Raw genomic sequence first — 26,133 nt, 5'->3', positions numbered from 1 at the left:
ACACGAGCAGCATATTCAGGGCATAAAGGACTCAAGTCACAAAAGCTTTCCCACCACCGGAAATGATAACCACTCAAGAATTTCAGGACGTGCTCAAAAGCAAACGTGGAGGTTACTAAATTTTGGGTTTACCCATAGTTATTAAATCTAGAGCATAGAGCTGTAGTTCAGGGGCCCATCTTTTAAAATAAAGTGATGAAGATTATCAAGTTCATTACTGTGTATTGAAGACAGGGAAAACATTAAGATTTTATGGAAAGATTTATTCAGTGGCAACAAAATTTCAGAAACCAAGTCCTAGTCAGCCAGAGTGAAAAAAGCACATTGAATTGTATTTGACGATCATTTGGCATACTAAATTATCTTTCTGGAATAACAGGTGAGCAAGCACCATTTTTAGTCTTGTTCATTTACCCCATTTACTTCCATGGAAGTTGGCTCACGAAAAATGTCTAAAAAATTAATTAATACGCTTGATAGATTTGCCCTTTCCACGTGCACTTTGGGCATGGACTGTAACTCCAGATGTTACTGAACAATCAGGTATTAATGTAATTCCTCACGTGGCTTTCCCCTCCACCCTTACAAATTAGCATTATAGCGATCTCTGTTCTGAAAGTCTCTGTAAGCACGTTTTGCATCTGCCTTGCTGTGTGGGATTCTTCCAAAAGGTTCCAGATCATTGAAGCAGGCATCAAAAACTTCATCCACAGCTTTTTCTGCTGTTTCTTTGCTAACTTTTCTAACAGCCAGAATGGAACGAATTGCTCTGTCTCGTACACAAGTCTGAAGTGAAAAAAAAAAAAATCTGTCATTATTAGAGTAACTTTTTTCCAGATTTTGTCAAGTACTAACTCCTATTATATAGGTAACAGCTGTGTATGAAAGAAGAGTCAAACAGTGCCTATAGTAAGCATTAAAGTACATTTTAGTTCCATCCTGTGTAAACAATGCGCTTTAGTTTTCCATGTACATATATATCATGAAATAATTAAAAGACATTTCTTAGAACAGGAATTAAAATACAATTTGGCAGTTTTTGTACGTATTAGATATTTGTAAAACTTAACCTGGACACAAAAATACGTCAGAAAGCGACAAACACAAATACCAGTTAGGTTCTTTACAAACTGAAATGCTGTGAAACAATGAAATGACTTCTTTACTGGCCTTCATTTTGATACTTCTCTTCATGGTAACTTTTTCTTATAGTTTGTTTGCCAAAAGACCAAAAAATATGTAAACATCATCTACAAACTAACTGCCACTCTAAAATGAGCAACTACTTGGGTCTCAATCTGTAGACTTCGTTACTATTCACAAAAATAATTCCAACAAGACTTAATACACATGATTATTTAGAAATCTTCTCATTTTGCTTCCTTCAGTTTTCAATAACTTTTTAAGAGTGTCAACCACTTAAAGTGGACAAGGTATTTCCACTACATTTCCTGCAAGCCCTGCTTTATGTTTGGTTTTATCAGCCATCCATTGTCAGTGGTAATGCTTTAAAACATGACTAAATGTTCAGGGATTTCACTCCAATAAAAATAACAAGGTGGGGAAAAAACCTAACACTGATCATAAAGGGTTAGTTAAGAGGAAACAGCAACTCCATAGCATCTATTTCTTTTTCTAAAATTTTCAGCTATGAAAGCTCAAAAGGCTAAGACCAAGTAGGTAACATAATAAATTATTAGATTTTAATAGCCACAGTTTTTACCTGATGGTGCCCTTTCAATCCAAATTTAAACCTGCCTATTTCATTCATCAAAGTACAGTCTCCACTGAGATTAGCAGCTCGAATCTATTGAAAAAAATAAAAAAATCACAAGATCAGAGAAACACATGAATATACAAAGTCCAAGAAATTGTAACAAACATTTTTCTTCTACGCTTCTGATGACTGTTGGTAGGGGAGATTCCCGAGGCCACTTTAACTTCTTAAGCACCTGTTACTACCGTACCCTTTACATCCATCTCAGCCTCAGTGAACTACAACAACCTTCAGGTTTCTCCAGGAACTACCTCTCACACATCCCTAAAATATAAATAAATGAGCAGTAGAGATTATATATATGTATATAGATGAACCGCTAGAAGAACATGGGAAGTAATATTATTCTCCCCAATCTATATCAGAATCTGCTACAGCAGTCAGGAAGAAAGGCAGATACTTTCCAAAGACTACAGATGCAATACCAGAAGAGCTGTAACTCATTTGTTTTGCAAAAACCTACATTTAGATGAGCATGTATGTTTGAGCTTAACTGTCTTGTCCTCTACACTAGAATTTCTTTTGTCTGCTAAATATTTTATACCCTACACTGTCTGTTAGCAACTGTAAATAAATCCTGATTTCCTATAATTAAGTACCATAGTGAAAATAAATGCATGGAAAATGTGAAAAAGTAAGAATTAAAGCTGTCAACAAAAAAAGTAAATACCATAGAATTAAGTAATCAGAAGACCTGAAATGAACAAATAATCCTGACAAGAGCAAGACTTGCTCTTGATTTATATAAAACTTATGTTTGAGGTTTACATGCTTTATTCTGCACTGCAGAAATGCTTGGATAAAAAAATAAAGTATATGAAAGTTAATAATTAAGAATTATTGTATTAGGTTTACATGGCAAAGTGTTGGCAGTGAGCGGCCTCCCAGGGTGGCTTCTGTGAGACTGTAGAAGTGGCTGAGCCTATGTCAGACAGAGACTGTTTTAACTGATTTTAAAACAGACCCACCATTACTGGTGCTGGTTGGATCTCTGTGATGATGCATCCAAGAAAGGATTAAAAACCTACAGGGCAGCTGTGAGACAGAGGAGTGATGAAAATGTGAGGGAAACAGCCCCACAGACACAGAGGAAGGATGGGGAGGAGGTGCTGCAGGCATCAGAGGAGAAGACCATGGAGATAGAGGTTGTCTCCCTTAAGTCTGTGAAGGAACACAGTAGAGCAGATATCCACACTGCAGTCCAAGGAAGACACCATGACACAAGAGACAAACATGCCCTGAAAAACCAGCAGCCCATAGAGAGCCCATGCAGGAGTGCATTTTCTGTCAGGAACTGTGGGCCTTTGGGGGGACCAATGCTGGAGCAGTCCATTCTTGAAAGACTGTATGCTGTGGAAAGAACTCAAGGTAGAGCAGGTCTTGAAGAACAGCAGCCCAAGTGAAAGACTAATGCTGAAGCAGCTCATGAAGGGCTGTATTTCGTGGGAAGGGCCTCAAGCTGGATTAGGGAAAGAGTGCAAGGATGAAGGAGCAGCAGAGACAAAGTGCTATGAACTGACCACAGCTCACATTCCCTGGCTCCCTGCCACTTGGCAGGGAAGGAGATAGAAGAATCAGAAATGAAAGTCTGAAGCTGAGCCTGTGACAAACTTTTCTGTGACAAAATGATATGGATTACACCAGAAATCAAACAAAAGCATGCAGATTCATACACACAACACCTGTGTCACATACACAAGAGAAATCCCTCCCAGCCTGTGCTCCATTTAATTTCACCTCCTGAAGAGTCAAATGTTAAGGCCCTTAAAAGTCAAATGTCCTCTGAAACCACAGAATCATAGAATGGTTTGGGTTTTAAGGGGACTTAAAAATCATCAAGTTCTTATCTCCCTGCCATGGGCAGGGACACCTTCCACTAGACCAGGTTACTCAGAACCTCATCCAGAGGTGATGGATTCATAAGTACAGTGTACTAGCAGCAATACCACAATTACTCAAAAAAATGAATGTTACAGGAAAAGACAAGTTTGTTATTAATCAAAAAAACCTAAACAAAACCAAGGTTACTGTGATAATCGCCCAACATACCATGATTTGCATGGGATAAAAAGAATTCTAAAAGCATTTGATTACCATGTGAATGTGTTTTCACTTCTAACAACTCTCTTATTTGTCAATAACCACTTCTTACACTCACAGTGATCACATTCTACTTAGTATGACACTAACTTACTAATATTTGTGAAAACTAAGTATTTGTTTTCCAAACAAAACTATTTAGGTTGACCTGACAGAAAGGACAAAATGTATTAACAGGATTAAAACAAATTAATTGTGTGTAACACACCACGTAACACAAAGCAGCCCTAATAACCAGCAATAATTAATAAAATGACAACATTAGAAGCATTTTAACTTACCTCTGAACATGCTAAGTGTTTGACATTTTTAAACCAGTCAACATGTGCACGGCAGTGATCAAATGCATGAATCAACTCATGTGTGACCACCCGGTTCATATGCGACTGTTGGCGAATGTTGTTCTGACACAGAACAATCTGCAGAAGAAGAGATATAGGTAGTCCTTTCACTAAGTTTCAACATCTCCCTTACTTCTAAGAGGCACACCACAAGCAGCATTTAGGGTCCTTGGATTGATGTTTTTCAACATTAACAGCCTTATCATACTGAAGTGTACTAGTTCCAATGCCATGGAACATCTTTCATTTCTCTTGTTTTCATTATTAACTCATGTATCAGTACGGGTAGATTTAATCCTAGCCACAAAACACTAAAAAATTGCAAGAGTGCTTTGAAAGAGTGCTATGTCCAGCACCTACCTGAGATGTGGCAGCATCAAAACCTCCACTGACACAGCCATCACAGTTTTCACAAGAAAAGTGCCGGTCATTGAAGACAGTGCTGAAAGGTCCAAACAAACAAAGTCACAGAAAAGAACTTTAAAAATTTCAGTCACTACTTATTACAGTGACATCAGTGCACAGAAAAAGACAAATTAGTTTACATACCAACCAGATTGCTTCAGAGCCTCAAGAAGAAGCCGAGCATATGGATCTAAAAAAACATTGCTGCAATCAATTTCTCTAGACAAAAGTTTTGAAAATCATCTATAAACAAAATATAAAGACAGTCAAGGAAAAATCAAGAAAAGCTCTATACACGCAAATTTATACTTTGCAATATTTAATCCTATTGCAATGTAACTGGCATCTGTTACAGATCAGACTATGTGATATAGAATCATAGAACTGTTTGAGTTGGAAGGGAGCTTAGAGATAAACAAGCTCCAATCCCCCTGCCTTGGGCAAGGACACGTTCCACTCGACCCGGCTCCTCAGAGCCCCATCTAACTGGGCCTTGGAACACGCCCAGATGGTGCAACCACAGCTGCTCTGGGCAACTGTCCCAGTGCCTCACCACCCTCACAGTAAAAAATTTCTTCTGTGTATCCAGCCTAAATTTGCCCTCTTGCAAAACTCGTTATTCCTTATCCTATCACTGCAATTCCTGATGAGGAGTCTCTGTCTGGCTTCCACGTATGCCCCTTCAGACACTGGAAGGTTGCTCTGCGGTTTCCATGCAGCCTTCTCTTCTGCAGCTGAACAGCCCCAACTTTCTCAGCCTGTCTTTGTAGGGGAGGTGCTGCAGCCCCTTTACCAACTTGACAGCCATTTCTAGACTCACTCCACCAGTTCCATCTTCTTCTTATGCTGGGGGCACCAGACCTGGCTGCAGTACTGCAGGTGGGGTCCCAGAAGAGCAGAACAGAGGGGGAGAATGACCTCCCTGGATGTATGGCCATGGTCTTTTTGATAGGCCAGAACATAGAGTAAAAGCTGTTCAGGAATCAAGTCACTCCTGACATTATTTTATTACCAATAAACATAAATAGAGCAGCCTATAGTGACCATCGTTGCTTGCTGTCAACACGCACAGTCCACATCAAACAGTGCAAGGGGCACAAATGCACAGACATTGACAAATCATCTCAATTTCTCAGGAAAAAAAAGAAGCACAGGAGAACTTCTTATAAGAAAAAAAGCCTCTCTCTGCCACTTTCGAAATTGTATTTTATCTTAACCAAAATCAGCGTGTTCCTAAATCAGCAGCCGCACCCCGCCACCGGCTCGGGCCCAGTCCGGCGGCCGCGGGGGTGCTGCAGCAGGAGGGCCGGGCCCTCCCCCGGACCCGCGGCACAAGGTCACCGCCGCTGGCGGCCGCGGGCGGCCCGGGCTCCGCCTGGCACCTCTCCCGCGCCGGGCCGGGCCCGCGGGAGGACGGGGAGCGCTTACTCGTTTCCAGGGTCAGTCTCAGCATCAGCTGGCACCTGTTGTGAAAGGTGAAGAGGCTGCGGACCAGGAAACTCTGCGGCTTCTTATTCCGGTCCGGGAAGAGCCGGTAGCCGAAATCATCCTCCTCCTCCTCTGCCCCTTTCTTCTCAGCCGCCGGTGGCGAATCCGCCTCCCCCTGCGCCATGTCCGGCCGTGCGGGCCCGCGCCTGCCGGGGGCCGCGGGGCCCAGGGCCGCGCCAATCGCCGGCCGCTCTCCCGGCACGTGGGCGGGGGGCTGCGCGCGCAGGCGCAGTTGGCTCCGGGCGCCGCGGGCCGCGCGGCAGGCCGGGAGCGGGCCGGGCAGCGCGGGAGGAGCCGCGGCGCGGCGCAGGTGAGGCCGGGGCGGGACGGGGTGAGCGCGGCGTGCGGTGCTCGGGAGGCGCCGTGCCGCAGCCGCATCCCCGCCCCTGTGGGCCACGGGCGGCTTGGCCGCGCGGGGAGGCCAGGCGAGGCGTGGGGAGTACAGCCTGATGGAGTCAAGGCCTCGCTTGCACTTGCGGGCGGTGCTGGGGCTCGCAGGGGCTGCTCTGCCTCGGGGCCTCCTGCGGTGCGGCCTCGGGACCCGCCCCAGGGCCGGCCCGTGCTGCGGCCGCTCCAGGGGAGCCGCTGGGAGCAGCCGTCTTCGGGCGTTGGGAGGGCTCAGCTCTCAGTTGAGAGTTGAATAAAAGTGCCCTGAAGGGTTTAAGGGCTGCGGCGCAGAGGCTGCTCTCTGTGCGTGGATTAAAGGCGTCGCTAAGTTGTGTGCGGCCAGTTGGTAACGGAGCAATTTGACTTTATGCACTTTAGCAGGATGCTTTAGAGTGGCAGAGAATAAACTGCCAGACGTCGTGTTCGGTTTTCGCCTGCGTGAGAATATTGTTTTAGTCAGACTTAGGAAAAAGAAAAGGTCAATAGATTACAAGGTATTTTTTTGCATATTTTTAAGTATCTTGTTGTGTCTGCCTAGAAATGCTAACCTGTATGGAATATTTGATGTGTCCCCTGCCCAAGTTGCACGAAATTACAAACTGAATATTACAGTGGTAGTTCGGCATGGGACAACAGTTGTAGGTGGATGAAAACATAGTAAGCTGCTTGACTGAAAACGTGATGAAAGCTATGTAATTTTGGCTTCAATGAAAATTGATTTCTGTTTTGTTTCAAATAGACCTAATGCATTGTTGAGGATAATTATGTCACCACCTGTGCCTGAGCTAGGGAGAAACAAACTGCTGCAGCAGGGCATCTACTCAGCTGCTTATTCCTGAGCATGTAAAAATATTTCTGCTTTGGTAGCATTAGTTCACTAGTAATTATGCAGTGGGTTTTTCCATCTCTTTTGAGACCCTTGTCTGTAATTATGGATGGCACATTGTACCACAGAAATCATTAGCTTTGTCTGGCTCATAAATTTTTATATTGTTGTGCTACTAGTTTATTGCACAGGTGTGAAAAATAACGTTAAATAAAGCATGTCAAATAGCCTAGATCTTTTTCTTCCTTAAAAGTTTTATGTGTAGTATCTCTACAAATAGCTTATTTATATGTCCATGAGGCTTGTAACAGATCCTGAAGCTCGCCATCAAGAGGTTAGTTAGCAACCATTCATAACTCTTTGTCTAAGTTTGTATTTAGCTTATCATGAGTTACTTAATCATGATTGTTTTCAAAACATGTTTACCTCATCCTTTCTGATTTTTGTGCTATGAACTGTACCCATATGGGGTTTCTTTTTTTTCTGAATTGTAACCAAAATTTTTAAGGTTACTTTTTAATTGTGACTTGATGTTTTTGGGATAAAACTTCTTTCACTTAAGACAACAAAATCTATGAAGACAATCAAGTGTTAATAATTATTAAACAGTGTTGTAGGGACTTGCTTGCAGTTTCAGGATTACCATTCACTTGTTGGGTGCTTTACCTTATATTTAGTTAGGAAAACGTGAATTGCTGTTTGTCATTATATAGTTTGTTTTATCTGAATAATATGACTTCCCTTCATTTTTTCAAAGACATTTAAACTGTGTTTCCTCCTTAGTCTCTTAATGTTTAATTTTCCTACTATGCTGTTGGGAGGTCTGACTGGCATGTAAGTCAGACTTGTTAATGTTGAAGTATTCTTCCTTCACTACATACTTCCAACTTCTTTTTAGAAGGCTTTTTTCCTTGAATTTTGGCAGGTTATGATGAGTGCACCAAGTAAAGCCATAGAGCTGCAGCTGCAAGTGAAGCAAAATGCTGAAGAGCTGCAGGATTTTATGAGAGAATTGGAGAGCTGGGAAAAAGATATTAAGGAAGTGGATTCTGAACTCAGGAAACAGAGTGGGGTCCCAGAAGAGGTAAGAAAACGCAAGACCTGTGTCAACTCAGCTATTCATACTGTGATAATGTTTATAATAATTATGTTTTGCATTAGCAAAATTACATTTTTTTACTTAAAATATCTGAATAGAAGGCATAGAGTAATCTGTGTGTTCTTCACTTGAAGTAAACTACAGATTTCTCTGTAAACTGCACCACCAACAGAGCTGTGGGCCAGTAGCACCTGAAGGTGATGAGGCCAGTAAACTTTTTATCAGTTCTGGGTAGATCTATGAGAATATTTCTGTTTGCAGCATCAGTATTGGTAATTTACTGCTGACATGTAGTATATTGAAGTGATTCTTTAGTGATACTCTGAAGACAGTTGTCTTCTAAAACTGGGTTTTATATCATACATGTAATATTTACTATTAAGTCTTTAAAGATTTATGCTTGTAGTTCTTAGTGGTTTTGTAGAGCTCATGAGAACAGCTTGCTGGATGGATTTCTAAAATAAAACTAGCCACTAGATACATATTCTGTCTAGATACAGGTGTTGTAGATTCTTCAGTGCAAGTGATTTCCACACACCTGTTTTATAATAAGTTACTTAATTCTGTTTAGAATTTGCCACCAATTCGAAACAAGGCTTTTAAGAAAAAGAAGAAAAGCAAAAATAAAGTCCCTTCAAAGATAACCTCTGAGGAAAACAAGAAAAACAAGATCAAGTCTTACGATTATGAAGCATGGGGAAAACTTGATGTGGTGAGTCTTAAGATTTGCTTTGTTGCCAGAGTCTTGTCCCCAGTTGATTCTGTGTTAAATAAGATTTTGTTCCAGTGCTGAGAATCAGTCCACTAGTCAGTATCTTACTGTGCTGGGTACTGTATGAACATAGGGTAGTTTTCACCCAAAAAGATTGCAAGTTTAGTATTTGGAATATTCATAAATACTTGATTTTTTTATTGACTGTGCTTTTATCTAGCAGATTGAATTTTAGTTTAAGGGGAAAAAAAAGCCTGTTTTAACAATAAGCCTATTAAAAGGTCATAATTCTAGTAGAATATAAGACTAAGCACAACTGTCAGTATTGGAGGACACATTAATAAAATCTTACTTGTATTATTTTGCACTGTTAAATTATAATGAAGACAACATCTTGATTTTTTGTTTCTGATTCCAGGATAAAATACTTGAAGAACTTGATAAAGAAGATAGTACTCATGATTCTGTATCTCCAGAATCAGACTCCGAAGAAGATGGAATTCACGTAGATGCTGAAAAGGCTCTTGCAGAGAAGGAAAAGGTTATAGAATTGTAGATGTTTATTATTGGTAAAGAAGAAATTTAGGTATAGGAGTATTTGCAATTTTCTTTTAAAAGATCATCTGCTGAGACCACACATCTGGTGAAAGAATTGCCTATTTGGAAGTCTTTTTGTCTGCTTCCCTGCCCATTATTCCAAAATAGAAAATTCTCACTGCAGTTCTATTCCTTCTCATTGTTGGTAGCAGCAAGCTTGGCAGATTCTAATTAATGTATGTCTGTGATGACAAATGTATTGGTGATGTTTTGCTTTGAGAAGTTGAATGGCTGTATAGAATTGCTATATAGAGCAAACTGGTTTTTACCTGAACACAACATCTGAATGCCCCAAACTAAATCTGCAAGAACTTAAAAATACTCCCTTTGTGAGGCCAGTACATCTGGGAATGGTGGATGAACTTCGTTGCTTTAATAATGGAAAGTTCATACTGCTTCAGTTTTGCGTAATAGAGTAGGATATAGAAAGAGATCTGTCTCAGGCTTTGTTGCCATAAGAAGGAGGCTAAATTGTGTAGCAGCTTCTGTGTGTTTGATAAGCTTCTCTGTTTGTAAGCAAACACCTAACCCATCTGCCAGTCAATATTGACTTCAGTAGTTCTGGCTTTGGTTTGGGTTTTTGTAGGGTGGGTTGTTTTTCTGTTTATTTTAAATTGTCTGCATGGGTGATATTTATGTTGTATTCCTGCTGCTGTGGGAATTCCTTCACGTGCAGTCTACACTGAGAAGCTGAGGTATCTTTGGCCATTATTATCTTGGCTGCAGTGAGGTCGTTGAGGATGTGTGTGAGGTAAAAGTTGTGTCCCAGAGGAGGCAGAAATGAAAATGTTGGCTTGGAATGCAAAGATGCCAAACCTAGTTACTGAAAACTTAAAAAAACCTCATTTGGTAATTTAAGTAGCTATGTATATGCTTGTTACACATTTCTGGAAATGACCTAGAGATACTGAAAATGAATACTTTATAGACCTCTGTTAGAGAATATATAATGAAAATATTTAATATGGTGCACTTAGAATGTGTTAGCATATTTCATAGTAAAGCAGTATTTTATGAGGAATGTTGAACAAAAATATTTAAGCATTTCTAGAATACTTTGTATTTTTAGGGGTTTTAATTAGCATTGTAGCTGCCAATATACAATAACTTGCTGAAAATTCTGAAAAATGCTGAAAAACTTGTTCTTTTCTATTCACAGGGTAATAAATACTTCAAACAAGGAAACTTTGATGAAGCTATAAAATGCTATACTAGAGGGATGCATTCTGATCCATACAATCCAGTATTGCCCACAAACAGAGCATCAGCTTTTTATAGAATGAAAAAGTAAGCCTTGCATTGTTAAATCTGTGCTATTTTTGTACTTGAAACACTACCTTCAGATTTTTGGTCTAGTTTTAATTCGTGATTTATGCATCATGCTGTGTTGTTGCAACCTGCCTTCCAGTTTCAAAGTAAAATAGGAATCACCGGGAGAAGCAATCTGCTAGTCTCCCTCATCAATTTTTCCTTGGCTTGCACACCAGCAGTTCACCATCTTCTGTGTTAACAGTGTAAGACTTCAAGAAAAAAGAGGAAGAGAAAGTTAAATTGCCTTTCACATTCAGTGAGCTCTGTTTCTAAGGCTTTGATTTGTTTTGGGTGACGAAAGGGGAGTTAGTTATTCTTTCTGCTCTTTTCCTTTCTTGTTTTAATGTATTCGGAATCAAGAAACGTGTAAGTACTTGGTTTGTGCCCCTTCTGAAGCATGTAAGATTCCCATGTTACCAAGAACCTGGTGAGCCTCAGAGTAAGATGAACTGCTGAAAATTTGTGTCCAAACTACTCATTCGTTTTTTTGATAGGTTTTCTGTTGCGGAATCTGACTGCAATTTAGCACTTGCTTTAGATAAAAATTACGTAAAGGCTTATGCCAGAAGAGGGGCCGCTCGCTTTGCTTTGAAGAATCTTCAAGGTGCTAAAGAAGGTGGGTCTTTTTTAAAAATCTTAAGATGCATACAAACTTGTGTGATCTTCTTCTTTAGTGTAGGAATTTAATTTTCATTTCCTGTAAACAAAGAAATACCATGTTGCATATTCTTCTGGCAAGGTAAAATTCAAGTAGCAAGTCCAAATTATAGCGGTAGATGTTAGTAGTTGTTGAATAATTCAGCTTTAACTGTTCTAGAATGATGTATTACTTGAAATATCTCAGGCTTCTTGGGTAATTACAAAAAAGGTATATCTCAAAAGAATGCTCTGCTTACTGGTCTGTGCTTCCTACCTGAAACATATTTTTCTGGTCTTCTGATAGATTATGAAAAAGTTTTGGAGCTGGATGCCAACAATTTTGAAGCAAAAAATGAACTGAAGAAAATTGATCAGGTAAAAAGATTAATAGATTCTAACATAAATTAATACACCCTGTTCCATTTATATCTGTGTCAATTTTTATAACAAGAACCGATTCAGTAAATTCTCAATAAAGATGCTTTTTCTGGCATCTGAAGTTCACCGAGCTCAAAATCTTTAATGGAGTTTCTTTTGGAGAAACTCACACATATGCAAATATCAGTGTAATATTGGATCCCAGATTAAGACTGCATGTGTGCACCATCTGGTGTCTTTTTGGACTTGTTGTTGTTGGTTGGGTTTTGGTGAGTGGGTTGATTGGTTAGTATTTTGGTATAAGGAAGCACAGCACATGAGAGAACTTCCATGTTCTCTTGGCCATAAAACTGCATTGCTAGCCTGCTTGTAGTCCACTGATTGCTGTGGTCAACCAAACCAGAAAGTTGTTCTAAGAACAGAACAAAATACTCCTAGTGCAAGTTAGATTCTTATCACGACAGGGAGAATGTTAATTATTATGACTTTTGGAGCTATTAACTCACCTGTCACTTCTGTATGAATTTGCTTATGCCTCTTCAACTGTGTTTTTGACAGTGCTTGAAAAATTTATTTTCAGAATGAAGATGCAAAGTCTCCAGTAATTGAAGAAATAAATGATACATGAATTGGACGTATAGAAAGGTTCCATGAGTCATTTCATGCTGTGCTTCAGAAGTTACATACTTCTAATTTACCAAGCATTATTGTGACTTGCAGTCCCTCAAAGAAATACCTTTTCAAGAAACAAATTGTTTTTAAATTGTCTCTTCAATTTGTATTTAATTTACAACACAGGCACTTCTGTTAAAAAGCTTGGCAGATTTTCTTATCCTAAAAGTTTAGAAATTATTGTAATTTATGTTCTGAAAATGTTTAAGTGGGAAAATACTTACTGAAGGGGAAAATTATGTTTTTACAGGCTCTGTCATTGAAAGAAAATTCAGAACAGAAAGAGTTTGAGGATGCAGTCAGAACAGGATTAACAGATGAAGAGAAGCAGCGCATTGAAGACCAGCAGCTCAAGCAGAAGGCAATTGCAGAAAAAGATCTGGTATGTCACAGGTTCTGGTGGAACAGGAGAGACCTAGCAAAGAAAAAGGTGCTGTTGTACTGTTAGTTATGCTGCTTTTAGTTATGCAAATGTATAAATTAAACCTGGCACCACCTTGAACTTTATACATGGAATGTCCTTGATGTTACTTCAGGTGTTTCCCATTTTGCCTCTAGGAAGGTGAGTGGGACAGTGAGCTCTGTTTGGATTTGTCTAGAGGAATACTTATAAAAGGTAGCTTTTACAGCCCAGATTGTATATGTGAAATTTCAAATACACCGTAAGACAAGTAGAACTTAAACTGCACTTTACAAAGATTCCATTTCTCCATTATTATAAGTGTCTTGATGCTTCTTGTCCAAGGGGAGTTGTGGCCTATTTCTTGTTTTTAGACCTCTGATTACATGATGAATAGTAGTTATAAAAAGGACTTTGGGGGTGCAGGCAACAATGACAATGAAAATGTATCTCTGGATGCATAGTCTTGACTCACAGTTGGTTTATTGATTTCTCCCTGTCACCACTCTTTCAATAAATAATTAGCATTACCAACTGAACCATAATTTTTCTGCTCACTTACCTGGCTATGTAACTCCTAACTTGTTATCATTATTCAGGTTTGCTATACTGGTTTTGAGAAGTAATCAGATAAGAATGAAAGTATGCATTAAGGAGCAAGAGTTTGACTAGGTCTCAGAAGAGAAATTTCAGTCCAATGCAATAGTTCATCGGCAGCAGAACTGACTCACTGCAGGCTTGTTCCTGGTGACATGGATAAAGTCTGAACTGTGGCCTTTCTGGTTTTTTGTCAGTCAGTAGGGTAGTAGCAAAGATGTGCAGCTTCAAATCAGTATTGAGAAGCAAAAGGTAATGTTAGTTCCCCAGAAACAAACAAAAAAGGAATGTAATTTTCTTGTATGGAGCATTGATTAGAAACCAACAATATTTGGACAAGTAATATTTGAGTATAAGTTTTATGGAGCAGGATAAATATGAATTTGTGAAATCATAAAATCATCTTGAAAGGGGAATTGTAAATGTTCAGCTTGTGTTTAAATTCATGAGGTACAGGGTAGGTTATCCTGCACATCAAGCATAAAGCTAAATAAGTTGTAGATGTACAAGTCTGCGTTTGAACTATGCATGTAGCAAAGATTTTTTTTTTTTATCCTTGAAGTATTAGAAAGTATTAAGATAGTTTGGAAGCAGAACACAAAAACTTAGGAAGAAATACGCTGTAACTGTCTGCCCCGATGTGGATGTTCTTTGCAATTCATCTTCATAATGTTGTCACTCTCTGCAAAAAAGGATAACAAAAAGTTAATTGCACTGAATTTTTACAATGCTGTTTTTTTTTTGTTCGGACCTAAATATTCCAGGGTAACGGTTATTTCAAAGAAGGAAAGTATGAGGCTGCAATAGAATGTTACACCCGCGGTATCACAGCAGATGGCACCAATGCACTGCTGCCAGCTAACAGAGCCATGGCCTACTTAAAGATTGAGAAGTAAGTGGAATTGCACATGCAGTATTGTTTGTTTTAGATCACGAGGAATAATGATCCAGCAGATTTTCACTCAAGTTGAATTATTGTCACTCCTTCTCATTTTTTTTAGAATTCAGTATGGAATAAATCAAATTGAAAGCAGTAAAGGAGAGGGAACAAATCTGTATGTGTGATCTCAAAATGCAATTTGTAGGAAGCAGGTTCTGAGAGAATAAAATAGCACCAGTGTGAAATAATGGTTTCTGAAGTTGGATTTTCATTCTTTTATGTGTGCAAAATCCAGATATTCACCTTTCTGGAAGGAACTGTCCAAAGCTTTGTGTTTGACTATGAAACCCAGTCCACTACTAAACATTGCTCTGTAAAAAGAAGTGAATTATAACTTCTGACTTTGGAGGGAATGAATGACAGCTTTTTCTGGAAATTTTTACATTTTAAAATGGTATTTTTAACTTCACTGATAGAGGCATGTGTGTGTTGCTTGTTTATTTGTAGTTAAGCTTTATCCAAATAACCCAGAAACTGTATGGAAATTCATACTTTCCAGCAAATTAGATAAGTTCCATACAGCCAGTTTTTAGGTGTGAACTTTGACTCTGTGATGGTGTGGTAATTTAAAACATGTAAGCTGGTAGCACGAAGAGCAGAGGATGATGTTGGTCATCTGTTTTAACATGACACAACTGAGTATCTTTAGAGACAGTAGATTGATTTCAAATTAGGATAAGATGAGTTGCATGGATAGTATTTCTGACACAACACTTGTAATTTAAAGGACATCAGAATGCAAGTAATCTTCTGTGAGATTCAGAGGAAGCAATACTTTAATTGAATGACCAAGCAAGAAAATTGTTTCCCTGTGATGAATCCTGTATCATGAGTCTTTACATTTCAAAGAGGACCAAATACAAAATGCAACAAAAGCCCCTTGCTATTCTTACAAACCGCTAGTGCTGATGAGAACAGCAAATAAAAATTAATTTGCATAACTTTAATGATAGTTTGAACATGGAGAAGAGGGATGAATGAAAATATTTTATTAAGCACGTAGTGGAATCATGATCTAATGTAACAATATAAATGGGATGAGGAAATTTAATCTTACAATGAAGCAAATGACATTAATGCAAGGATATTTTGAGTTCTCATTCTGAAATAGTTAAGGACAAGTCACAGAATTCCAAATGTAGAAAAATTTATTCTCATGCATACTTGCTTCTCCTCTCTGGTACATTTTCTTTGTTTGTAATGGTATTTCTGGTTTTCAGAAGTACAAATCCATGGTACTAACTTGGATTTTAAGGCTGTTGTTGAATTTTTAAAGTGGACTCTGCTCTGACAAGCTTTAATGTGTTTTTTTTTTCTTTATAGAGGATGTGAATTTTTGTAATACTAAAAAGAGTCAGCACTCTGTTTTGAGATACCAAAAGATACAGCTTAAATCTCAAGGGGCTGAGAAACCATATTTTGTGCGAGGTTTTTTAATTCACATTTTAGCTCAGTGATATGCTTATGTACGTAGGTAATGAAGATCTACCTTTATATTTTAATTGGTTTGGGCAGTTCCATCATCTCAATTGAAACTGCCTCTTGAAACTGATTATTAATTTTGTGCTACACTTTTGCTGAGGTACAAAGAGGCAGAAGATGACTGCACACAAGCTCTGCGCTTAGATGCTTCCTATTCTAAAGCTTTTGCCAGAAGAGGAGCTGCCAGAGTTGCTCTTGGGAAGCTAAAGGAAGCTATTCAAGGTATGATTTTGAATTAGCCTAAATATGGTAGGTAAGAGACTAGGTATAAGCACATCCTACTCTTTTTTTATGCTAACTTACTGAGATTGTCAGTGCAGAAGTTAAGAATGAAGCAGTTTCTCTTGAATTTCACCGAAAATGTGTAAAAACTCTTGTGTTGGTGCCCACATAATGGGAAGACATTTTTCACACCTTTTGTGTGAAATTACAGCTGTTGCTGCTTATGATAAGTGGTAAGAAATAGTTTGGAAAGTTCATTTAGAAGTAGGAAATTATATAGGCATTAGGAATACTTATAAGGGGACTGTGAAGTAGATTGAGAACTGACTGAACAGCAGATCCTGGAGTGTCTTAATCAGTGACACAGGGTCTAGTTGGAGGCCTGTCTCTAGTGGTGTCTCTCAAGGTTCAATACTGAGCCCATTGTGGTTTAACTTGTTCATCGGTGACTTGATGAAGGGGCAGATGCCTCCTCAGCCAGTTAAGTGATGATACAAAGCTTGGAGGAGCAGCTGATACCCCAGAGTGCTGTGAGGCTTCCAGAAGGACCTTGAGAGATTGGAGAGATGGCCAGAGAGGTACCTTCAGAAATCCAAAAGGCAAATGTAGGGTCCCCCTGCACCATCACAGACTGAGGATGACCTGCTGGGAGAAGGACCTGGTGGACAACAAGGTGTCCATGAGCCAGCAGTGCTCCTGTGGCCAGAAGGCCAATGGAATCCTGGGCTGCCTTAGGAAGAGCGCTGCCAGCAGGTCCAGGGAGGTGATCCTGCCCCTCCACTCAGCCCTGCTGAGGCACATCTGGAGTGCTGTGCCCAGTTCTGGGCTCCTCAGGGCAAGAGAGACATGGAGCTCCTGGAGTGGGTCCCACAGAGGGTGACAAAGATGATCAGGGGAATGGAGCATCTCTCTTATGAGGAAAGGCTGAGGGAGCTGTGCCTGTTCAGCCTCAGGAAGAGATGACTGAGGGCTGACCTCACCAATGTCTATCAGTATCTGAAGGGAAGGTGGCAAAAGGATGGAGCCCAGCTCTGCTCAGTGGTTCCAAGCAATAGGACAAGAGGCAACAGGCAGAAACTGATGCATAGGGAGTTCTACCTGAATATGAGAAAGAAATTCTTACTGTGCAGGTGATCAAGCACTGGAGCAGATTGCCCTGAGAGGTTGTGGAGTCTCCCTCAGTGGAGATATTCAAGAACTGTCTGAATGCCATCCTGTGCATTGCACTCCAGGATGGCCCTGCTTGAGCGAGGAGGTTGGACCATGTGACCCACTGGTGGCTGGTCCCTTCCAGCCCTGGCCATTCTACCACTTACCTGCTTTTAATTGTTTTTAGACCTATGAAAGGAAAATAGAAGGTTAAAAACCTACCATGTGTACATTGTACCTTGAAATATCTACAGATTCTGTCTTGTTTTTCACTCAGATTTTGAAGCTGTTCTGAAGCTGGAGCCTGGAAATAAACAAGCAATAAACGAACTCACAAAAATAAGAAATGTATGTATGCTTATTTGGATATAGTTGGGTTTTGTTTGTTTAGGAGTTTTTTGTAAGGCTATAGTAGTATAAGGTTTTTATTCTTTATTACATTATTTTTAACATATCTTGTATTTACTCATGAAACACCTGATCTTTTGGACGACTTGGCATTTTTTTCAGGAATTAGCTGAGAAAGAGCAGCAGACTCACCAAGAATATCCTGCAATATTGATAAAAGAAGCGGAAATCAAAAATATAGTGAAAATGATAGATAATCCATTACAGATTAAATCAACAGTAAGTTGTTACATGAATTGCTTTCTATAATGGTGGGAAAAGTAGAGTTTGGCATTAAAATCTGCTTTCTGTATTGTAGACTAACCCCTGATAGATAGCCTTCCCTGTGCCAAATACATAAATTTGTGCTTTTGTCCAAAAATACATACATTTGCTCTTTTGATATGTTTCAAGAATATATACAGGCATGGAAATGCTGGTGTTCACAGCAGTGGTGGGGTAAGCATTCAGCCTGCAGTACCACCCTCAGCAAACATGGCATATGCATACATTTATAATGTGGAATAGGCAGGCAGCCCCAAACCCTGGTTTGTGCCCATAGGTCATATTGCAGTTGAGAGTAAATGAGAGAAAGTTGAGAACCTCTGGGTAAACTTTCCTTCATTTCTACTGCTGTTTACAGTTTTTACAGCAGCCATAGTGGTTATAAAACAAGTTGCCTCCTTGTGCCATATGCTGCTGTCACCTAGGGCTGCTTTCCAGAGAGCTTTGGGCATGCATTTTCATCCATGTAAACTGCAGGACAGCTGGATATTGGTTTTCAAAAAGCAATGTATTTGGACAATGAATTATCAGTGGTTATAGTCAGATGAATGAGTTATAGATGAAAAAATGTAATACCAGGTTTCTTTATGTATTAGGCTTCCTCTTTTAGTACATTTAATCTTTATACATTCAGCAATGAGTTGTGTAAATACAAAGAGTGCTTGTACTTGGTTATGTGTATGCACTCATTCTATTTGAAAACCTTTGTTTGCCCTCATAAGTAATGTAATTCAGATGGATAGTTTTAATAGAAAGCGTGTGATTATTTTGATCTTTTGGGAGAGAGGAGTATTATGTCCTCTCTATAACTAGAAACATTATTTCTTTAAACCTAAATGAAGTAGCTGAAATACTACAGACAGTTATATTTATAAAGTGTTCACTTTGGCTGCTAAATTAAATGAAGACGCTAGGTTGGTTGTATTCCTCTTGTTATTTTGTTAAGGTAGAATAAGTATAGATGAAACATCTGTGCTTTTATTGCTGCCATTTTCTAGAAGTCTAAATTGTTGAGTGTGTTTAAGCATGTGCATTTGCATCAGTATTTCTAGAGCAGTACATAGTATGTTCATGTTCAGGAATGAAGTTCGAAAGTAAGAAGCGATGAGAGCTTTTTTTCTAAGACCTGTGATGGTGGTGCTAGGTGATGGTCAAAAATAATGGGGATCATGAAGCATTTTAGCACATGGTGGAATTAATTACCTTGGGATGTATATTATTTGGTCAGTCAGCAGGGTTGAGTTACAAATATTTATTATATGAAAATTTGAAGTTGTGGGCCTGTGGTGTTGGATATTTTTTGTTTTGCTAAATTACAAAGCTGTACCATGTAATGGGACAAAGTATATGATAGATCTTGCCTATTCAACCTTAGTGTGAAAAAGAATAAATTTTCAATTATTACTGGGAAAACAGACTGCATATGGAGATCCATAAGGATACACTGGTTTATGAGGGTAAAGCAATAAAATTATCATATCAGGCTTCATATAGATTTTTATGGTTTCCTGGTTTTGCCATTTACCTTTATGCAAATTGTCTTCTCTGTGCACCACTGCAGAGGTAACTGGTTAACATACAATTATTTTAAGTTACACACAGCTGTGTCTGGAGTCTGTTTAAACACTTGTGTTGAGTCCACACGTGACATGAGCTCTGTGGTCTGTTTAGAAGCCATTGCGAAGAATAGAGATTGAAGAAGTTGATGATGATGATGCATCAGATGGTGACTTGCTCAGCACTACTTTAGTCAATAACTGGAGGAATTCAGTGAGTGTTGAAGCAACAGAAGCTCTAGATCAGGATGATCTGTTGACTACAGTTGATATTCCAAAAGCAAAGCACTTGAAAATAGAAGAAATCAGTGATACATCACTATCACAGTAAGTATAATAATTCTGATCCTCTTTTTAAAAGGTGAGTGTAGCTTAAATATAATCTTAATTTCCAGGTGTCTACATGTGGTGAGGTTTTGAAGATACTTTGGAGAATCTGAATTGGAAAAGCAGTGTTGAAAGAAATGGGTGTTTCTTGCACGTTTGCCTTGTTGACCACTCAGTGATTCAGACAAATATGGTCCATTTAGTGTCAGGTGGAAAACTCAGAATTATATTGCAAATATAAAAAGCATTCATCTGCATGCTGTACTCTTTCTTGCTTGGACACTCCATCTTCCCTATCTGTTTTTACAACTTTTATTTGTTGTTTTTAGAAGATATTTTGAACAGAGTTCAAGCATTCTTTGTACCCCAGTTACATGAGAGAAGGGGAGCAGATGAGTGTGAGCACCCTTTCCTCTGCTGAGGCAGGTGGTAGCTTCAGATGTGCTCAGTTTCTAGGTCACACTGTTAGTTAGGCAAACTGAAGTCTGTCTTGCTGAAACTAGGCTGAAGTACAGAAGCTTTATCCTTGCTCAGTCTGAGAATTCATTGTCCACTGCATTTGATACAAAGAATCCTTATCAAAGAACTTCTGTGAGAAGCACTGGCCCCACACACCTTTTCTAGCTCAGTTAGATGGATTTACTGTGAAGAGCTGAAGAAAACTATTTCCAGTTAAGCCATTTCTTAATTTCTAAAAAATCAGTGGACTTAAATGAGAAATTATAGGACAAAAAATAGATCTGCTGCTATCAGTGTTGAAACTAGTTTATCCATTTGACATTGTTACTGCTTTGCATTATGAAATTACAGAAAATATGATTTTTTTTGTTTTTGGCAGGTATATATGGGAGTAACCTACTATAAAATGCAATTATTTCCAGAAAAAAAGTAGAGAGAGGCTGATTAAATTTAAGTATTTGCAGATGTGGGTTTTTTTAGAAAAGGTGAAGAAAAGGAATTTTAAAATATCTGCTTAAACTAAAACACAATCTTTTCTAAAAAGTTTTCAGTATTTTAGCTTTTATTGAATAGAGAGATCTCCAATTAGGTCTCACTGTAGAATTTCCTTAAAAGTTGATGTGATTGTATGTTTCAAAATACCTTTGCAGGCTGCCTGTAAATGTGAAAGGAATTTCATCAACATTGCATCCATCTTCTCCTGCAAGCCAACAGAGAGAAAAAGAAATCAGAAGGTCATTTATGTCTGCTTCTCCAGTTCCTCCCATTCCTACAAATTCTTTCCAGCTTGAATCTGACTTCAGAAAGTTGAAAGACTGCCCTGAAAACATGTACTTGTACCTGAAGGTATGAAACATAGAGTATCAACAGTGTTTGGACAATTTCTTCAACATCAGTTGAAGAAACCTCACCTTTAGGTGGAAGGGATAGATATGTTTAGAGTGCCTCAAGTATACAATAATCCCTTTACTTAATTGTCTTCACATAACAATAAGCAATCTGATGCACATTTGAGTTTTTCTTGTGCCTTTTTATTTGCTTTAAGTACAGTCTCTGCATTTTTTTCAAATATAGGCCTTTCTTTAAAGACTTTACATTAATAACTATTAAATTATAATTTTCTAATGACTGCTTCTAGGATAATTAGACATAGCAACATTTTTAAACTGATCAAATGCTTGAAACAGCAATCTGCTTAATGTGTACTTTTACTCACATATATTTTGAAAAACAAAATCACTTAACATTTTTTTAAGTTAGAAATTACTATTAGTAAAAAAACCCAAGCAAACAATCAAAAATAGTTGTTTCATGTTAAATTCTGTGATTTGATTTTTTTGCTTTCATGCACTTCACGATTGTCCATGACCTTCTAAAAATGACTCAGTTGTATTTTTTTGTCTAAAATAAACTTGTAAAATTTTTCTATAGCAAATAGAGCCCTCGCTTTATGCAAAGCTGTTTCAGAAGTCCTTAGATCCAGACTTGTTTAACCAGATCCTGAAAATTCTACATGACTTCTATATTGAGTAAGTTTAACTCCTCCTTTGTTTTACATTGCTTATTGCTGTTTTGAAAGGTTTGGTGGTTTTGTGGTGGAGAGAGGTTGTTTTCTTGTTTTGTGTTTGGGAGTTTATTTTCTCTCTAGGCCCAACCTCGGGCTTACAAAATTCTTTCCAGCACACAGCATTACATGAGCATAATTAGTGAAATAATTGGAATTACTTAGTAGATGCTTCTTAAGAAGTTAAACTCATAATGAAAAAGCAGGTAGAAAAGAAGTGAAAAAAATACTTTTACTGAGTGTTGTTGAATTGTGCTTTGCTAAAGAGCACCAGAAACTTGCATTAATTTGTATGAAATAACTTTTGTTCATATGATTGTGTGTGTATTCTGGGAGCACATAGAATTGCCCATTGTCCTCTATTTTAACTTTCTAAAGCTGAGAAAATCAGAGGGTTTTGGTTTTATGCCACACTTACTGTGATGCATTCAGACTTAATTATCTGCTAGCATTTTACAGTTGCCTGTAGCAAATGTGTATTGGAGACTGAGGTTCTGATAAGACAGGACCTGACAAGTTATTTTTGAAATTTCTATCCCTGCTACCATTTGAGTCCTAAAGTTCATTTTGTCTGTCAGAGGCACAGTACTGCTTTTCTGAATTACACTGCCTGAGAAGCACACACTTGATGTTTTTCGGTGCTGTTTTATGGAGATAAGCAAGCATAAATCAGTGTTTGCCTTTCCCTTGGTTTCCTTAAAAAGTAAAATATCCATCAAATGGGTGAAAAATGCTGTTTTAGACATACAGTCCTGCATTTGGTGATACAACATAAAAAGGCTAGGAAGCTGAAATTGTTTGCTGTTAGGTAAGAGTCCTGTCTCCCTCCAAATGAAATGTAAAATTATAAAAGAAAGATACTATTTGTTAGTATTTGTAACAAAGGCAGTGCCTGTTTACTGTTGACCAAAAAAATGTGAAATAAACACAATCTAGGAATTTTCTGTATGGATGGAAGTTAAGGCAGCTGTACTTGGCTCAGCTTTTCAATGAGCTTCCTACGGCCACAGGTGCTGTTTCCTTTCACACTACCTGATACATATAAAAATAGTGATGTTATGGCCAGGTGTAAGCTTTAAACCATGTAGTAGGTATTCTGTTCATGACCAGCAGCCAAATTGCATCAGTTTAGGTTTTTGCATTTCTTCACTCTTGCTCAGTAGAACAACAATACTTACATAAAGGTTTCTGGATATTGACTTTTTGCTTTGAATGGACAAGTGGAAAGACAAAGATAGTGAATATGAAAGGGGAATTTTATTTGTCCTTTAATTTCTTGTTCCTGAATTCTTCAATATTGCTTGCAGCTACTGAATATTTCTAATCACCAGTGGTTATTTTTATATTTTTAATAATCTTCTTCAGGAAAGAGAAGCCATCACTCATCCTTGAAATCCTCCAGAGGCTCTCTGAATTAAAAAGATTTGATATGGCAGTAATGTTTATGTCAGGTTCAGAAAAAAAAAGTAAGTAATTTGGTAGTGCCTTTGTGATACTGTAGAATCTGGCAAAAATATGTAAAACTTAGCGTTACTCTTGTTTATTCTATGTTATGATGATTTTAGTTGTCTAGTTTTTGATTGTTTTAGAAGTTAATATGAATGTCATATAATTTTTCTTAATCCTTTGACTCTATTTATTGTTTAGACTAGAAAACTACAGCTAAATCCTCTTATTTTAATCAGTAATACCACTGCATTTTATTCTGATAAAATAAGCTTTGCCATCTTGTCAGTTTGTAGCTGGTAATGTTACAAATTTATGAATTTGTATGAAATCCTACATCTGAGATCCAAGGTATCCAGATTATACAGTTTCCACAATTTACGACTATTTCTTGGCAAATCCTGACTTTTCTGTTGGCAAAAGAATGAGAACAGAGTCTCTAAACCACTCAGCCTAGTTGTCTGTCCTGTTCTGGAGGCATCAGTCATGTTAGTTTGCAATTTGTGTTGACATTGGCTTGAATTCATGGTTTCTAAAAGTGGGTTTTGTCTCAAACTTTTTCTTTATTTAGTGCACCAGACAGATTATGTAATAGAGACTCTTAGAAGAAAAACATTTCTCTGGGTGTATGTAAATTTAAATTCACTATCTACTATACTTAAAAATTTTTGAAATATGAATCTCCTTAAAATAAAATTACTTACTGAAGGTGCAGTGCCTCTTATGAATGGCATTCATGCCTTTTCCTGATGTAAGCTTTATCTGCCATTGGCATTAATGTTTGTCTTCTGCATGTAGTGGCATAGTGTCAAGTTAGTAAAGAAACTAAAAGCTCTCTCTTGCCTTCTTGCCTGTATTATACACCTGTGTAAGGAAGTGTTGCTAGGCAGCTCTTGGGCATTGAAACAAAGTGAGAGTTTTGCTTTGCTACTTGTGTTCATCCTCCCAGTAGTTAAAAAATGTATTTGTATTTCAACTGTATAATCTATATGCCCCTTACTTTCACCAAGGAAAGAATTGGATTAACTTACTTAAAGAATGTGAGTTACAAAAATAAGATTCATGCTGGGATTTTCTTTTTCAGTTACACAGGTATTATTCAATCACGTGAACCACATGGGATTAAAAGATGCTTCTGTTGAAGAATTGGAGAAGAAATACGGCATTTTCTCTTAGCAAGATTGCTGATGTAAATGTTTAGTTTTGCACCTTTTTCATACAGAAATTAGCTAAGAAGGCTGTAAAGACTGCAATTTTGTTGCTTTTTATAAATAATGAAACTCTTAAGCTTGGGTTAGCCAAATGGCAAGTGCCTGAAGAGATCATTATTTAGTTCTGAAGTATACTTGTTTTCCAGTACCTGAAACAATATGGATCTACATTTTCTTCAGTGGAATCTGTTTGCCTGAAAAACAGTTGGGCAGATTGCCATTCAGGATCTGGACTGTAGATAGAGATCTTTATTAAAAGGAAAAAGATATTTATAAACATGTCTTTGTTTATCAAATGATGTATATTAGAATTATGCATGGGATTTTTACTTTAGAAAATAAACTGAATGTTGAAGATGTTATATTTTTAAGGGTTTTTTTTAAGATGCCTAAATCACTCTTCTGTAAAGATCCGTCACATCAGAATTTCTGCTGTGCAAAGTGAATCTGAAGTATGATGGCAAGAAAATTCCAGAATTTTTACTTGAATTTATCTAAAAGTGAAGTTTAAGGATTGTGGTAGCTGAGAACCTCTGAAGCTATTCCTGTGAACCTCAACTGTAATTGCAGAATAGAAGGAAGACAGATACTGTAGAATTAAACAAAAAGTTTAAAGGAAAACACTTTCTGTCTTCTTTCAAGAGTACTTTTAAAACAATCTGGTGAAACTTAATCCTTGTGGGTCAGTTGTTCCTGAGTGGGTAAACCCCTTAAGATCACTCGGGAGGCTAAGCAAAATACCCCAACAGTAGAAGGCAGCAAAAGCCTGAAATTCTTAGATAAGATTGAGCATGAGGCATGATAAATTACTGCTCACATGACCAGAAGGAAATAACAGCACTTGTCAAGTATACTGTACCAAGTATACACTCACCAAGTGGTGGTGTAAGCTTATCTGCTGCCTCTTCCATCCTGCACATGCTAATGTCCTGCCAGTTTGCTTTCATCCTGATTCAGCCCTTGTGCTGTGCTGATGTTTTTCTGAAAGTTTTGGTTTGGTAGTTGTGCTTTTTTCAGAGAAATGATTAAATAGCTATAGCATTCAAAAAGATGTCAAACTCGCAACATGAATTAGTAGGAAAAGGTGTAAATGTTGTCTTCTATGCAGTCAGTATTACAAAAATAATTTTAAAGCATTTGCAGCTATGTTATGTCGTAAGTCACATATAATCTAGTTTTAAAAAAAATCAAACAAACTGAGCTGCATCCTCAGGCCTGGTAGCAATTGACAGGAATGACATTAGTGCTGGACCCCTAAGGTAGCTTCAGATTAGCTGTGGACCTGAGTGAGCACTGGAGTAGACAGTGCTACTGGGGGAATGGAAGGCTCCCTGCAGTGAGAATTGTCACTGCTGGGTGTGTCCCAAGTTATTGAC

At 38.2% G+C, this 26,133-nt stretch overlaps 2 protein-coding genes across 2 annotated transcripts; one reads left to right on the top strand and one right to left on the bottom strand.

Moving 5' to 3' along the window:
- Positions 1 to 249: 249 nt before the first annotated feature.
- Positions 250 to 6,272, bottom strand: ATP23 (ATP23 metallopeptidase and ATP synthase assembly factor homolog). Its single transcript, XM_054274391.1, has 6 exons — positions 6,052 to 6,272; positions 4,768 to 4,813; positions 4,579 to 4,660; positions 4,159 to 4,296; positions 1,724 to 1,807; positions 250 to 786 (listed from the first exon to the last, which is right to left on the bottom strand). The coding sequence occupies exons 1-6, from the start codon at positions 6,233 to 6,235 to the stop codon at positions 583 to 585; spliced, it is 738 nt and encodes a 245-aa protein (XP_054130366.1). The 5' UTR covers positions 6,236 to 6,272; the 3' UTR covers positions 250 to 582.
- A 94-nt stretch (positions 6,273 to 6,366) lies between these two features.
- RPAP3 (RNA polymerase II associated protein 3) lies at positions 6,367 to 25,423 on the top strand. The gene is made up of 17 exons (XM_054277571.1): positions 6,367 to 6,421; positions 8,250 to 8,408; positions 8,995 to 9,135; positions 9,554 to 9,676; positions 10,892 to 11,019; positions 11,538 to 11,659; positions 11,987 to 12,057; positions 12,983 to 13,114; positions 14,494 to 14,621; positions 16,252 to 16,373; positions 17,800 to 17,870; positions 18,033 to 18,149; positions 19,866 to 20,077; positions 21,187 to 21,382; positions 21,968 to 22,065; positions 23,466 to 23,566; positions 24,631 to 25,423. The coding sequence occupies exons 2-17, from the start codon at positions 8,253 to 8,255 to the stop codon at positions 24,720 to 24,722; spliced, it is 2,010 nt and encodes a 669-aa protein (XP_054133546.1). The 5' UTR covers positions 6,367 to 6,421; positions 8,250 to 8,252; the 3' UTR covers positions 24,723 to 25,423.
- Positions 25,424 to 26,133: the final 710 nt, after the last annotated feature.

This window comes from Melozone crissalis, unplaced genomic scaffold (assembly GCF_028551555.1).
Source record: "Melozone crissalis strain CALT ecotype California unplaced genomic scaffold, PUWL_Pcris_2 ptg000004l_1, whole genome shotgun sequence".
NCBI lineage: Eukaryota > Metazoa > Chordata > Aves > Passeriformes > Passerellidae > Melozone > Melozone crissalis.
The sequence above is the reverse complement of the archived record's forward strand: the minus strand, read 5'-3'. Positions and strand labels throughout refer to the sequence as shown.